This window comes from Mytilus edulis, chromosome 4 (assembly GCF_963676685.1).
Source record: "Mytilus edulis chromosome 4, xbMytEdul2.2, whole genome shotgun sequence".
NCBI lineage: Eukaryota > Metazoa > Mollusca > Bivalvia > Mytilida > Mytilidae > Mytilus > Mytilus edulis.
Window position 1 is genome coordinate 43,068,586 of NC_092347.1, and position 16,854 is coordinate 43,085,439.

The 16,854-nt window shown below is 30.3% G+C and overlaps 1 protein-coding gene across 15 annotated transcripts in view; it reads right to left on the bottom strand.

Annotated features, from left to right (window-relative positions):
* Positions 1-5,069: 5,069 nt before the first annotated feature.
* The window catches only part of LOC139519726 (pleckstrin homology domain-containing family A member 1-like), a 35,682-nt gene continuing 23,897 nt past the window's right edge, over positions 5,070-16,854 (bottom strand). For 6 of the 15 annotated variants that reach the window (XM_071311967.1, XM_071311965.1, XM_071311970.1 and 3 more), the window contains one exon: positions 10,159-16,416. In XM_071311967.1, the coding sequence (XP_071168068.1) occupies positions 16,336-16,416 (81 nt within the window). In that variant the 3' untranslated portion in view covers positions 10,159-16,335. Of the gene's footprint in view, positions 5,949-10,158; positions 16,417-16,854 lie in introns of those variants that run through there. The other 9 variants (XM_071311958.1, XM_071311957.1, XM_071311966.1 and 6 more) reach the window with 8 other exon arrangements.

Genomic DNA, 16,854 nt, shown 5'->3' on the forward strand with positions numbered 1-16,854 from the left:
CTAAACCCCTAACGGGAGGGATTGTACCTGATATTCATATGATGAAGACATAATCTTTCAATCAGTTTAATTGAGGTCTGGAGCTGGCATGTCAGTTAACTGCTAGTAGTCTGTTGTTATTTATGTATTATTGTCATTTTATTTATTTTCTTTTGTTACATCTTTTGACATCAGACTCGGACTTCTCTTGAACTGAATTTTAATGTGCGTATTGTTATTGTTTTACTTTTCTACATTGGCTAGAGGTATAGGGGGAGGGTTGAGATCTCATAAACATGTTTAACCCCGCCGCAATTTTGCGCCTGTCCCAAGTCAGGAGCCTCTGGCCTTTGTTAGTCTTGTATGATTTTAAATTTTAGTTTCTTGTGTATAATTCGGAGTTTAGTATGACGTCCATTATCACTGTACTATTATGCATATTTTAGGGGCCAGCTGAAGGACACCTACGGGTGCGGGAATTCTCGCTACATTGAAGACCCATTGGTTGCCTTCGGCTGTTGTTTGCTCTATGGTCGGGTGGTTGTCGCTTTGACATATTCACCATTTCCTTTCTCAATTTTATTATAGATTATTTTTTTTTCATACTGTTTAACTACACACTGTTAATTCAAAGAATTACACTTTCACCATCTGGAATGGTATTTTTGTTATATTTCCTATTTTCTGGTTGGAAATTACTTATTTACAGTTAATACATTTTTATAGCATGTTTTGAGTTTAAAATCAAAAGTTTGGCCAGTACAATCTTAAAAGATTTGTGAAATATCACAAGGTCTATTTTCAAAATGGTTAGTGAAAAAGGATTATTCTGTCACTAGTCATGCATTTTCTGACAATCACAACAATTGTACACAGTAAATGTGATTATTTATTAAAAATATTTTACCAAATCTAATGTGTTTGTGTTATGTATTTGTGTATTTTGTTGTTGCAAACATGTTTAGTCTTTCGGGCCAACAATGTGTTTACTGCTTTTATTCGCTGTATATTCGATCAGTACTTTGTGTCTTTTGTTTATATGTTAGTTGTTTTTTGTGCTTCATACCTATCTGATAAGCCATCTCCATTATAGTTCAGTATTATGTTGTGCTGTTACAACATTGTTTTAGGATTGAATCGTCACAATTGTGTTTAACATCACAACATTCTATATGTGTCAGTCCCTAGCCTGTAATTCAGTTGTTATCGTTGGTTGCTTACATAAATCAGTTCCTTTTTTTTCTGAATAAGTTCACTTATTTCATATAGGGTCCTTTTTAGGGACTATACTGTCTGTGTTGTGCTCATTGTTGAAAGCTTTACAGTGACACATAGTTGCTTTTTTCTGGAATCTGTTGGATAGGCTCCTTATCTTGTAAAAATTCTTATAGTACTTGAAAAACAGACAGAACCACAAAAAAGAACTATGACCAATGAACCATGAAAAATAGGTCAAGGTCAGATGAAACCTGACTAAATATATGTACCCATTACAATCATTCTATTCACCACAAACAGTTGAGCTACTGCTTATAGTATTTCAGAAACTGACCTTATCAAGTGACTTTAACCTTTATCACTGATCCATGAAATGAGGTTGAGGTCAGGCTTTGTCTGACTGACCTGTAGAAGTTGCAAGGAACCATTATACCAAATATAATTATCTTATTACTCATAACAAGTTGGAAATTCACATGACAAAAAAACATAACTTTTTTTCAAGCAGTTGCAGGCAAGACAAAAAACTGAAAACAAACAACAGCATGAATTTTGGTTGTGATGATCTGACAAAGTGGTTTACTTTGGTGTCAATCAGCTTACTTATATTGATACAGAGACAATTTGCCTATTCTTAATCTAATGCATTCTTGGTAATATTTTCAAAAGTGTACAAAAACAAAGATGTGATTGGCTTACAACTTCCTTGATAATTGAAATGGATGTAATCATGTGACATTGTTTACATACTGCGGAACAAACAGTGAAATTACCGATAGTCCTTTAGAATTTGAAAAGGAAGTATTAGGGATATCATTGATGCTTTTAAAGAACTGTTTACAAACATAGTCTTCTCCAGTTAGAGTGGAAAAGTTGGGACAAGTTTTTTCTTTGGTCTCAGGTGGAAAGTTGCCTCTTTGGAAATCATACCATTTCTTCTTATACTTTGTTGTTGACATATAACTAAAGAGATGCCAAGCATAGCATTTTATTTGTTTTGATTTTTCTTGCAATATGAAAAGTATTTCAAGGAAGTGTAGTTGCATGTATTTACAACTCTTTCCTTTTAAATTACAAAAAAGCAATAACAAAATATTGTACATTAGGAATTAGCAAGGTAATCACAAATTTTAACAAAATATATAGAAAGCACATATATCAAACACAGCACACATAAAAAAGGGAATTTACAACATAACATTACACCAAAATCAATCTGATTAAAAAAACAGACATGTCTGTGTCCACACTTTACTAAAAAGGATCTGATAATGCTCTCTGTTTAAAAACCTTAAGTGTCTCTCTGGTTTTATCACAATGATTATAGCTAATGTAATTAAAACTAGGATTTTATTTCATTTTTGTTGTTTTAATGGTACTTTTAGGCACTGCATTTAGGCTATTTCGTTGTGGCCAGTTTTTATAGGTGGAGGAAGCCAGTGTGCCCGGAGAAAACCACAAACCTTTGCCAGGAAAACTGACAATCCTAGTCAAATAAGATTGGAGTCGAGTGCACCGGCATGAACGAGGTTCTCACAACCCCAGTGTTGACTAGCTAGTGATTACAGTAGTAACTACTTAGACAACTGGGCCACAGAGGCCCCTAATTATAACTAGGACAAAGTACAAGTGTTTTCAGATGTTGTCTAAGCCAAGGGTGGACACCAGATCTGTATTTTAATCAGATTTTTCATAAACTGAGAACTTTTAATATGAATATTTGTACATACAATTTTATGTAACATGTATTTTTGAGGTACTAAGGTTTATTAATTATACTAGTTTGTTAAAAAATTACAAACGAAAATGAACCAATGCCTGGTAAGTCTGTAGTAAGTTAGAGTCCCTGAAGTGGATACTCGAGTATGCAGGGTAGTTATGATAAAACACAGAAATGTAAAAATTCTTATAACAACAACACTTAAGGGACTGCTGCATAAAATTTATTTTATTGATCAATAAATTTTATGCAGCAGTCCCTCAAGTCTTGTTGTTATAAGACTTTCTACATAGTTTGTTAAAAAAAATACTTCTAATGACCAATAGTTTAGTTTTCAATGGGGAAAAAAAGAAGAAATTAAGAAACGACTTAATAAAATACCAATTGTCTGAAATGGTCATACTTCTAGATATTTTCAAAAGGTTGATATTTAAAATTAGAACACATGTATGTATAATATACAAAGGAATATAATGAAAGTGGGTGTACACAAAATTCTAAATCCACCATCTTGAGCACAAATAATATTGAATGACCATTTTTCAAAGGATACTAACATTAGCAGTATTGTTTGGTTTTTGCATCATATCTGCACTATAAAAAGTTGTTTACATGAACAATATATTATCTGTGAAAAAACATTGATGATGTTACAGTATTATAAAAACATATAGGAATTGAACACTGGAAATATGCAGAGAAAAAATGTTGGTCATCCAAAGATGATATCAAACGTCCAGCTAAAAATTTGTACATTGAACAGTCAATTTTGTGGTTTACCTGCACCAACGAAATAAACGAAAATTGGTATCCAATGATTTATAATGAATCAACAGTATCAAGGTTCAGCTAATTTTGTAAAATCATAAGTTCATAATTACCTTTTATCTAAGCCACAGAAGCATGTCTATATTTTGACATGAATTTTGTATGCTGTTTTGTTTAGATGTTAAATTAGCTGAATAATTAAAAGTAAATTTCCAGTAGAAGTTGAGAAATAGGAATACTTTACAAAGAATTTTAAATTGCACATTATAAGGTCTGCTACAGAACAAATGACACACATAAGCCCTGTATAAAAATACATGTATTAAAAACTTGGAATAGATTCTCATAAAGCTTAACACTTTTAAAATAAATAAATTAATTAACAAGTAAAAATATCAATTTCTAAAAAATGCATACAAAAATAAATAACTTATGTACACTGAAATCACACATTTTGGTCTAAGCACTAATTTTACTGTTCTTCAACATACAATATATATATTATGATAGTCTATTTTAATGCTCACATACAATTTTAAGTCTGCAATGACTGTTTGACCCTATTTGCAGTATTATTATTTGCTTAATTAAAATATGTTTTTGTATTCGGAATAATAACCAATTAAGGTGGTACCCAGCACCTTAAGTAAAATTAAATTGGTTTGTTTAATTTACATAAAATTTTGACAAAATATTTACTTTGATCCTTTGAAAAAATTGTAAAAAACTTGAACCAATCACTTTGGTATAATTGAAATAAATTGGTTGGATATATAGCAGTTTGACAAACACTAATTTTGATCATTGAGAAGCTTCACATTCCCTTAACAAAACAACTTGATAAACAAACGTTAAGCTGATTTTAAAGAGTTATCTCCCTGTACTGTTAGGTACCACCTTAATAGGGGAATGTCAATGGGAAGGATTTTTTATTTTTTTGTAGGGATATTAATCTCCCACTAACAAGATTAGTCTTTAAGAGAAAAATTTTGAAATTCCCAAGAGTTGACAATTTACAGTTTTAAATATACAATAAAATATTGAGTGATATAAATATTCTTGTGTAGAAAATTATAAAAGCTAATTAAGTAACCCTCAATCATAAAAATAACAAAAAAAAGGAAAAGAAAAAAGAAACTTCTGTAAAAAAAATAGTTGCATGATATACCTATTATTATATGATTGTCCTGTAGTATTATACAGTATGAGAAAAATGGTATTTTTACTTTGTATTAACTAAATGTTGATAAATTTGCTCTATAAATTTGATAACTTAATACTGTTTAAAACTTTTTATCATCTCAAAAAGTGCATTGTTACTCTTTATAACATGACATTTTTTTTTAGGATTATATACTGTAGCTGTAGATGCATTCGAACTTCATTTGAGAAAAGGCAGAGTAATTTTGCTTTGTTTAAAAATGTTGGTTTCAAAGCCAGTTATATAAAAGTGTGAATTCTCTTTACAGAAAAGTCCATTTACTGAAGATTTACCACATGTACCTGTCTGAAAAAACAGATACCTGTTATACTAAAATTAAAATTAACTATTATTCCTACTAATTTTTTTAGGATTTCATGGGTAAAGGTGAACTAGTTAAGGACCATTTAATTATAACTCTTATGTTATGGAAAGAATAGCAACATTTTTCTTGGACTTTTTTGGTCATTGAGTGTTTTAAATCACTTCAAACAGTTTAGAATTTGTAGACTGATAATATTGAAAAAGACATGAACAGATTATGAGGTAAAAACTATGGAAAAATAAAGAGAATGTATAATAAAAGTGAGTTGATGAAATAACTGATTAATCAATAGTTTATAAGCAATAAATGAGATTACAAGATGTATCTAAGATTATCAATTCAAATGTAGTATTTTAGTGGAACTTTATTACATAGGCAAAACTACAAACTCAAATGTTTCCCTGGATCTTAACCAAAGTGCTTGTCAGAACTGAATGGTAAAGATTGCTGTCATCTTGCAACTGAATTGTATTTTGTAGGGCAAGTTAAAAATTTGAGTTAGAGTTATATTTCTTTGTAATTCTTTGTTAAGGTAAGGGTTAATTTAATTTGCCCTTGAATATCATTATGTGGCATGACTCTACAACAATTTTCTGAAATATCTATATAAGAAATGAGGCATGAAAATAAAATGAGCTGTGAACTTGGTGATTCTCTACTTATGACCATAACCAACTTCTTTTCTTCTGTTGATTTTCATCAATTTGACTACTACTTCGCTGTGGTGATTCTGGTCTCTAAAATGGAAAGAAATTCAAATGAAATCCTTAGGAAGTTAATCTAACTTTTGATGACCTGATATCTCACATTTTAATCAGCATATATAACATCCTAAGGGAAAGAAATTTGGGGAAGTGTATCGACAATTGTCTCCATGTGGATCTATTTTGTAGATTTTGTTTTGTTGATTACTTTAGCTGTATACAAAATTTAAAAAGGTAAAAAATAGGTTTTTTTCAGGGATAATAATTCCTATCAGGAGTGGACTGCCAATTTCAGCTAATTATTTTAACGGATTTGTTGATCTTGTACTGCTGATATTTTCTGCTATATAGAGTATCTCTCTATCAGTTAGTGTTTTTCAAGACAAAAGTGAAAACAAGTTTCTGAACAGATTTACCACTGCCATGTTGGTCATGGTCAGATGAACCCTGCCAGACAGACATGTTTTACTAACAATCATACAATTCACCAAATGAACAGAAGTTGATCTATTGCTTATAGTATCTCAGAAACAGATATAATTTAGAAAATTAAATGTTGACCAATAAACCATAAAATTGAAGTCTAGATCAGATGAACCCTGCCAGACAACAAGTACACCAGGTCAATGCAACCCTTCCTTATCCAAATATAGTTGACATATTGCTTAAAGTATAGAGAAACAGACATTACAATGAAATCTTAACATTATAACTCCTTATAAAGAACCATTAAAATAAGGTCAAGGTCAGATGAACCCTGTTAGACAGACATGTACATCTTACAATAATTTCATACACCAAATATAGTGGTCCTACCCTGGGTATTACTTATAGAATCCAAGAAATAGACCAAACTAGGAAAACGTTACATTGTCCTATGAACCATCAAAAGAGGGCAAGGTCAGATGAAATCTGCTGGACAGACATGTATGTTTGATTATTATACACTGGCTAAAGGTAAAGGGAAAGGATGGAGCTCTCACAAAACATGTTTAAACCACCACATCTTGGGGTCTGTCCTAAGTCAGGAGCCTCTGGCCTTTGTAAGTCTTGTAAAAAAAATCATTTTAGTTCATTTATATGTTTTGGAGTTGAGTGTGATGTCCATTTTCTGAACTAGTACCCATTTTGTTTAGGGGCCAGCTCAAGCCTGCATCTGGATGCCAGATTTTCTCACTGTGTTTAATCCCAGTGCTGGTCTGGCTATTTTCTGTCCTATTGTTGGGTTGTTATCTCTTTGACACATTCCCTATTTTCACTCTCAATTTATGTGCACCTTATAATTATTCAATGAACCAAATACAGCTGATCTATTGCCTGCAGTGTCTGAGAAACAGACCAAACCACAAAACATCACTTAACCAATGAATCATAAAAATGATGCTAAAACCTGCCTACTTATAGTCATCCCATACTTGAAATACAGACCAATGAATTATTGAATTATAGCATCCCAAATATGGACAACCAATGAAAATCTAAACTGATCAATTATCGATGAAATGAGGTGGAGGTCAGTTAAACCCTGTATGAAGGACATGTAGACCTTGCAAGGATCCTATTTACCAAACATAGTTATCCAAGTTTGTTTAAATTACTGGTATCCTGTTGGTTTTAGAGTAGAAGATTTGGTACAAAGTTTACGACCAAGAGACAATGAATGCCAAAAGATGACAAAACCTCCCTATGTCTATCATGACCAGGTAGCTGAAAGGATAAGTGGAATGCCAATGCACCAATATAAACATAGCTTTAAATTATCCCATACTACCACAGCAGGTGTCACTTGTGGAGCAGGAGCTGCTCCCCTTACTGATCGAGCACCCATGCTCTAATTGTAGGTTTTTGGTAGGGTTTTCTGCTCTATCTTAAGTTCTCTGTGTAGTGTTTGAAGACTTGTTTGTCATCTTTTTCTTTTTTTGGTTCACAGTTTTAATGTTTTCTTCAACTTATGATTTTTTTATTTATTGCCCCTTTGAATTGGTATATTATCTCCACTTTTTACCAATCAATTTTGTCATTTTAGAGATAAGGACTGACCTCTCTTTTCAGACCTATAATATACACTGTACAGTTGAGGCAAGTATGGATACAACATGTAAGCTTGATACAGCTCTGAATTTGGATTGTGATTAAATAGTTGACACAACATAGGTTTCTGACACAGAATGAATGTGGTCTTAAACTTAAACTTAAAAACTTTTAGATTGGACATTTACCTATTTTGGTCCAATATCCAAAATCAAAATACATGGTTAGATTCAGCATATCAAAGAACACCCAAGAATTCAATTTTTGAAGAAATCTAATAAAGTTCAATTTTGAACCCTTTAGACCTCAATGCTTACCAATTTGATCACTGGATCCAAATATCAAAAATCTAAATACATATGGTTAGATTCAGCATATCAAAGAACCCAATATATTCAATTTTTGTTCAAATAAAACAAAGGTTAATTTTTTACCTCGATTTGGACTAACTTGAAAACTGCGCTCATAATCAAAAATCTAAGTACATTTTTAGATTCAGCATATCAAAGAACCCCAACAATTAAATTTTTGTTAAAATCTAACAAAATTTAATTTTGGACCCTTTGAACCTTAATGTAGACCAATTTCAAAACGGGACCAAGTATTAAGATTCTGAATACATGGTTAGATTCAGCATATCAAAGAACTCCATTTATTCAATTTTTGATGAAATCAAACAAAGTTAAATTTTGGACCTATTTGGCCCCTAATTCCTAAACTCCAAAAATCAATCCCAACCTTCCTTTTGTGGTTATTAACCTTGTGTTTAAATGTCATAGATTTTTATTTTATTCACTCATAGCAAAGTTATTGTGCAAAAATCAAGAAAAATGCTTATTTGGGCCCTTTTAGGGCCCCTAATTCTGTTACTGTTTGGTCCAAAACTCAAAAAATTAATCCTAACCTTCCTAATGAGATCATTAACCTTGTGTTTGAATTTCATAGATTTCTATTTACCTATACTTAAGTTTTTATGCAAAAACCAAGAAAAATGCTATTTTGGCCCTTTTTTGGCCCCTAATTCCTAAACTATTTAGACCACAACCCCTTAAATCAATCCCAAACTTCCTTTAGTGGTATTGAATTCTGTTTTAAAATTATAGAGATCCATTCACTAAAACTAAAGTTATTGTTCGTAACTAAATGCGTCTTCGGATGACGAAGACGGCGCAGACAACGCAGACAACGCAGACCACAACATCATACAATTATACGACGCAAAAAAAATTTTGCGGTCGTGTGATTTTTTAATAATAAGAACTAGCATTCTGATATCTGATATCTATACAGTCAAACCTGTTTTGAGAGACCACTTAATGGAGAGCAAAAAAGTGGTCTCTTAAGACAGGTTGTCTTTTAATACAGGTTCAATATATATGAAATGTACTACAAAAAAGTAAAATCACAAAAATACTGAACTCAGAGGAGAATCTAATCGGAAAGTCCATAATCACATGGCAAAATCAAATGACAAAACACATCAAAAACGAATGGACAAGAACTGTCATATTCCTGACTTGGTACAGGCATTTTCAGATGTAGAAAATGGGGGATTAAACCTGGTTTTAAAGCGCTAAACCTCTCACTTTGATAACAGTCTCATCAAATTCTGTTATATTTACAATGATGCGTGAACTAAACAGACATAATAAATAAAATATTTAAAATATGGGTACAGCAGTCATCATCGTGTAACAATTTTCAAAAGGAATAATTTAACAGAACACAAAAAACATCTATCTACAAACACATTGATTCGAATGTCTGACGTCAAAGGGATATAAAATTTGTGGTCTTTGAACACAGGTTTTTGCTTAATACGGGTGGTCTCTTAAGCAGGTTTGACTGTATCTGTATGCAGATTTTTCTTAAATCTCAATAATTAATCTTATAATTTTGTCCATTCTTAAAAAATCTAAACAATAAATGCACACACAACAATTTCTGAATTAACAGTATATTTATATTTCATAAACATGTTAGACACTTGTCTATTGTTGAAGACAATATCTTAGCATCTAGATGTCTTCAAGTCCTCTTGAGTTGTTGGGTTACTGTCTCACTGACATACCTTTTATTTATACCAGAATACATACCATCAAACATGCCACAAGGCAAAAACTAGCAGGATCAATTAACTGTATTAGTATAGGGACAAAAGCTAATAAAACAAAATGAAAACATGCCATAAACAAACATAAACACATGCAAATTAGTACTAAAATTTTTATTGAAATATATAGTTTGCTTATATAAAGCTTTTACATACAGCATAAAAAACTAATAGTATCAAATAACATGTTGAAATATGTACTACATGTACTTTTTAAAAAATAAATGTGCAGGTTTTTATTATGTTGTCTTTCAAGTAAAGTGTATTTGGTATGTAATGTGAATATACATGTCATACGTTGTGGATTCATTGATACTTTTATTGGGTATCAATTTTCATTGAAAATATCAGAAGTGGAAATAAAAGAAAATCAATGAATTTATAAACTGGTTTATCTGTTAAACCAAACCTAGCTTTACAAAAAAAAGAAAATAATAAAAATACTGAAGGTGTGACCACAATAAATGTTTTCAGCACAGTGTTTTGTTAATTAATGGTAAAGAAAGTACCAAACTTCATTTTTTTTTGTGGCTCAGGTCTTACAATAGGAAGTTAAATTTTTGTTGTTCACTTTGTTCATGGCTTTGTACAATGTCCTTAAATGGACCACAAAGTTTCACTTGATGATGAAATTTGAAGGAAAATGCCTACCATGAACAAAGCTAAACAAAGACACACATGAGAATTTTGCAATACATGGTGTCAGCCAATGTAGGATATTTTTCTTCTGATATTGTGAAGTTGACACATAAAAAAATAAATGAATCCACAATATATTCACATGTCTTTGTCAAAAATTAACATTTTTTTTATAAATAGATCAATATTTGCACTGTTGTCTTTATAAATTTTTTAAATGTCAAGACAATACATTAACAATTGAATTTTGTTTCACTTATATATGTGTACTATTGGTTATTAAACAGATTTTTGTCATCTCATATTCTGCCTTTTACATTAAATTCAAATATAAAAAATAACATATCTAAACTTTGGTTTTATTAAATTTTATGCTTAGAAATAACACATGCTTAGAAATAACACTAATAAAAATTATCCACAATATATAATAATTTAAAAGAATAGATGCTCATTAAAAAAAGTCATAAAAACATGATAAATTTAATAAAAATCTAACGAGATATATATAAAGTTACAAAGTTTTAGGAAGATAGTTCTCTCAGCATATTTTGTTCTTTATAACAATGTAACAATAAGAAAATTTTGTTCAGAAACACATATTTTAACAGAAAATTTTCAAAAGAATTTGTCAAAGAACACCTTAACAGTGTACAAAAATATCAAATAAGGACTGTCCATCTTTACATTGTTTTGCAATATGATGCTTTATACAAAAAGCAACACCATTGCCAATATATAGGTATACTGAAGTCTTGCATATTCTTTGCCGTTTATTTCAGGGGAGACAAAAAAGTTTGAACTGTTACTTTGAATTCATGCATAACACTTGAATAAAAATTCAAATCCAGTAAGGAAAGCTTGGACTAAACTCAAAATGTCTTGAAAAAGCATACAGCAACTCAGATTGGTTTAAAAACTTCAGAGTTTTAAATTCTGGGCTTTTGCAATTTTATAACATAGTATATATGATAAAAGTATACATGATTGGATGTTATTTTAGATTTTAATGAAATTTTCTATGCATAAGAACTATTTGAACTTAGACTATCTGAATATAACAAATGATACATGTAGCATTTATAATTCCAGAGATAAAACCAATGAAAAACTTGTGAAATAGATCTATAAATGTAAAGAATGGACACTAATAGCGGCATAAAATATGCAATATCTACTTTAAATTGCATTTCTCAAAAGTTAGTCCACAAAATTTTGATTAGAATTGAAATATTATTGCTGTAAACACTTCTGTTTTATTGTTTGCAAACAAAATGGGTCATAGGTATAGTAGATATATAATAGAAATTTCATCAAGATCTGAAATAAAGTCCTATCATGTAAACTTTGCATCAATTTAATACATGTAATATTATTAATAAGAAAATGCACTACAAACTACACTAGACCTAGCCCTATACTTTTACAATATCTATTATGCATTTTAGTCCTGGTATTTTTTTCAAAGCATAAACTCCTACATTTTGTGTAAAATAAAAGAAATATGAAAAGAGGGAAAATTCACCTTCAAGGTTTCACTACAGAAAGGATTAAAAATTAGAAAAAAATCAGGTCGCAAGGTTGGAAATCAACAGTAAATTTTTCCGTGATGCACACATTTGAAAATGTGTTATATATTACTTTCATGAGTATCAAATTCTTAAGTCATGCATTCAGTTAAACTGTAAATATTAAATTGTTAAACACATGAGCTATATCATGTACAATACTGGACTTAAAATGAGTAGTTCGTCTGATAATAACTTTATTTTACACAGAAATTTTAAAATGACTTTCTGAAGACAAATGTCAGTCAATTTTTACAAATTAACCATCTGCAATATAAGAATAATCTAGTGTGTCTATTGGTAACTTTCACGGAAATTTGAAACTTTCATATTTAAAAGAAAGTTTAAAAAATGTTGTCACAATAATAATTTATACTAAAAGTATACCTAATTTCTGAATAAACATGACTTTAGTTTCTATTTCAGTTGTCTTTACAAAAGATTTTATAAGTATAAATAGGATATTGATGACTTCACAACATATTTTTGAAAATTTGTAATTTTATAACAAAAATATAATTCAGTTTTCACTACTACTATTATAGGCCCAGTATTGTTGTATTAGTATTTTATAAAGATTTATTGCACATCTTTTATATCTGAGATGAAATATGGTCAGATCATACTATTAAAAGTATTCATACACAGAACGAACATTTACATACACATGAACTATAAAATTATTCTATTCAAAGAGTGAATATTTTGTTAAAAAAAATTGTTGATTCTTTTCTTATTATGCTATGTGTAATAAAATTAAGAAAGAAAGGAAGGAATCACAAGCGAAATTTAGTTAAATAAAAGTTATGAAAAAGATTGAAAATGATGTACTTATTCATTACACAAAATCTCTACAAGCAATTGACAAAACAAAAACAAACTGACAGTGCTTACATTGCTGTTATTCACCTCAAAGGAAAAAGAGTCATTTTAATTTACAGTGAAATCTGTATCAACAGAACACTGTGTAACTTGAATAGGGTTTGACTAAATGGAGATGTTGGTTATTTTATGTAGCAGTAAATAGATAAAGTTCAAGAAATATTATGAATGAATGAAGCCAAAAAATGTAGTTTAACTTTCTAAAGCTTCTTTACTGACCAAGATCTATTGACTTACAAAATATTAATCCTCTAGGGAAGGGGGTCTGAGGGGTCCTGATCCCGAAATTTAAATCCAGACAACCTGAAATTCGAAAAAAAGAATTCCTGAATCCTGAAAGGATCAATCCCGAAATCCAGAGCTTAAAAACACCTGATCCCAGAGTCCTGAAAAAGTTCTGACCCCCTCTTTAGGGTTGTAGTTGTTCACAACGGGACCTATGCACACAACTAAAAGTCATGCATGACCTTAACTGGTAAATGTGACCCATGTGTAGTTTTGACCTTTACTTAATCTTCTAAGTTAAATCAAACTTTGATAAAATCTTCTTTTTTTTTTTAAGTAAAGAGCATATTTTGTGTCTGAAGCTTACTAATATCCATAATATATCCACTAACAAATTTCACAACAATTTTGACTTCTGGGTATTAAAGGTTTCCCACTTAGAGAAAATTTTACTTATTAAAATGTTTTTTGGGGAGTGTAAAGAGAATCATTATAAAGATACCAATATCTTAATTACTCAAAGCAAATAATTTTCAGCAAAATTTTTCTTCATTTTTAAAACAGGAATGCTTCAAAGCATTAATTGAATTTTTATTGGTATATCACATTTAAAGCTAATATAATGCCTTGTTTTAGGTATATATAGAGATCAAATCAACAACAAAATTTAAGTTATGTACCACTTATTTAAGAATAGTGAACTACATGTAGTAAAATTTGAGATCAGAAATTAAAAAATTCTCCTTAAAAAATACACTTACATTATGTATTTAGGTGAAAGGTTGCAATATGACCCTCAATTTAAAATACTGATGTCTCACAAATGTACTTTATGTTTCTTTCAAGCAAACATGCATTAAAACTATCAAAAATATTGTCACTTTTGATATTTTTTTTTATTTTGATAGATGTCATAATGTTGCAAAATACCTCTTACTTTTTCATTTTTTTATACAACAATTTAATCTATTCTTCAATGAATTTAGTATTTATAACAAAACTTCCATCTTCACATGCAAAATCAATGAAGCTTTAAATACCTTTTAACAGTTGACAAAATCCAAAACACACTATAATGATGTTACTAGTGTATAGCAGAATCAATTGCCATAGAGATGTTGCCATAGAGATGTTAAAAGAATAATGGAAAACTATGCTTCATAGCAATGATGTAAAGAATGATTTCTCTTGGATTGGAATTGAATTCACTGTTGAAATTCTTTCATGCTCTGCCAACTTTAAAAAAGTTCATCAGTATTCCATAATACTGTGTTTTTTTACTGCATCATATATTTATGTCCTTACAATGTTTCAATTTTTTTGGGTCTGAGTCCAAGCCTTATATAGTCATATTTAAAATTAACAAGATAACAAAAACATTTACATTGCATTACATTTTCAAAATAGTCTATAAATTAAGAGAAAAATAACAAGTCAATCGGTGGATTTCAAAGAAGCACTTTCATTATAAATGGAATGTAAGAAATGAGGCCCTGCATGGGGTAATCATATAATTGTATGATCATAAAAATGTTTAAAACAGTAATTATATAATTATCAATTTTATATGAATGGTAATCAAATAATCAAAGCGTCAAATTTATGAGTTTGTCAAATATTCAATAACAATTGGTCCATAACCAAGTAGTCAACTACTGTGAAAATACTTTTATTCGTGGGGTACCAATTTTCGTGGTTTTCGTGGATGACTTTATCCACAAATTTAAGTGTCCAAGGAAATAAAACAACCATTACACGGAAAGATCCCCATCGGTAGGTTTGACTACTGATATGATCTAGAGAATATATTGAATAACGCCAAATCTGAGAATACTTTAATAGCAGTCACAGAACTACAACCGCGTGCAGTATTATACCCATTTAATATACAAAATTTAGTCCTGGTATCTATGATGAGTTTATTTACTATCACTGGGTCGATGCCACTGCTGGTGGAGATTTATTTCCCTGAGGGTATCACTAACCCAGTTGTCAGCACTTGTGCTGACATGAATTATCATTTATATGGTTACATTTATAAATTTACTGTTCACAAAATTTTAAATTTTTGAAATACTAAGGCTTTTCTACCTCAGCCATAGATTACCTTAGCTGTATTTGGCAAAACTTTTAAGAATTTTGGTCTTCAATGCTCTTCAACTTCGTACTTTATTTGGCCTTTTTAACTTTTTTGAATTCGAGCGTCACTGATGAGTCTTTTGTAGACGAAAGGCGCGTCTGGCTTATATACAAAATTTAGTCCTGGTATCTATGATGAGTTTATTTAATCTTTAATAACCTTAACTGTACAACTTTTGATCTATTAATTCTCTTAAAAAATAATTTTTGATCTATGAAAGTCAGATTACCGGTATTGATATGCTTGTATGATAAAGTGTTCAGTTTATATCCTCATAGTTCTTGTACATATGGGAAATTATAATTTCATGCTGGACTTGATTTTGATGAGAATTATTTGACAATTTATAGCATTTGCTTATGTTACTGTTTTATTTAGGTGACATGTTTATGGCCTAATTACCTCCTTTGATGGTCTTTAATCTGTTGATCACTTAATCATGGTTTAATTACTGTTATCACTACGATTGTAAATCGGGTCAATGTCTACTTTGCAATTCCTAAATCCAGACTATTTGTAACCTTCGTTTCTAAAGACTTTAATTTTTCATTTTTCAATTTTTTTTAGAAAATTAAAAATCCATGAATTTAAAAACCCAGGAACATGTAAATATTGCTCAAACCACGAAAATTGATACCCACAAATTAAAGTACTTTTACAGTTTTATCAACAAACCCATGCAGTGTCCAAGAAAATAAATGCATGGCAAATTGTAGTGGTTTTGATAACAGTGAATATAAAATCATTCATTAACATAATATTATCTAAATGTAACAACATGTAACTAATTAGCTACTGGTAACCATGGCAATGACATGCAGGTCATACCCATTCTTTACTAGGAAACACCCGGGTCACTGCCATCTCCTGAGAGTTCGTTGGCGGCCTCCGTAGACTCTGCGTCTGCAATGATACATGAAATATTGAGAAATTAATGACGGAAAATAATTAATGAAATATTCACATACTATCTATTAATCGCTTTTTAGAGAACAAACATATAAACTACTAAGGAATATATTGGGGTCACAAAATTGCCAGAAAGTTGAATTTTTTTGTACGAGTTTGAGAAAGACAGTTTCAGCAATTGTTCTATTGTTTCCATTCACCATTTGCAGAGATTTGCTGTCAGCAAAAATTGTGACAATATCATCAGAGTTTTTAGATATCTTTGAGAAAGAGACTAAGACTCTTAAACTAATTTGTATTAGAAGTATAATGTGATTAGAGATTGTTGGTATGCACATTTTTGTTTTCATTTTAACTTGTGACCAAATGTTAAAAAATCAATGATGCTGTATTTATGATGCTGCCCAATTATGATTTTTTTTCTTTGCTATA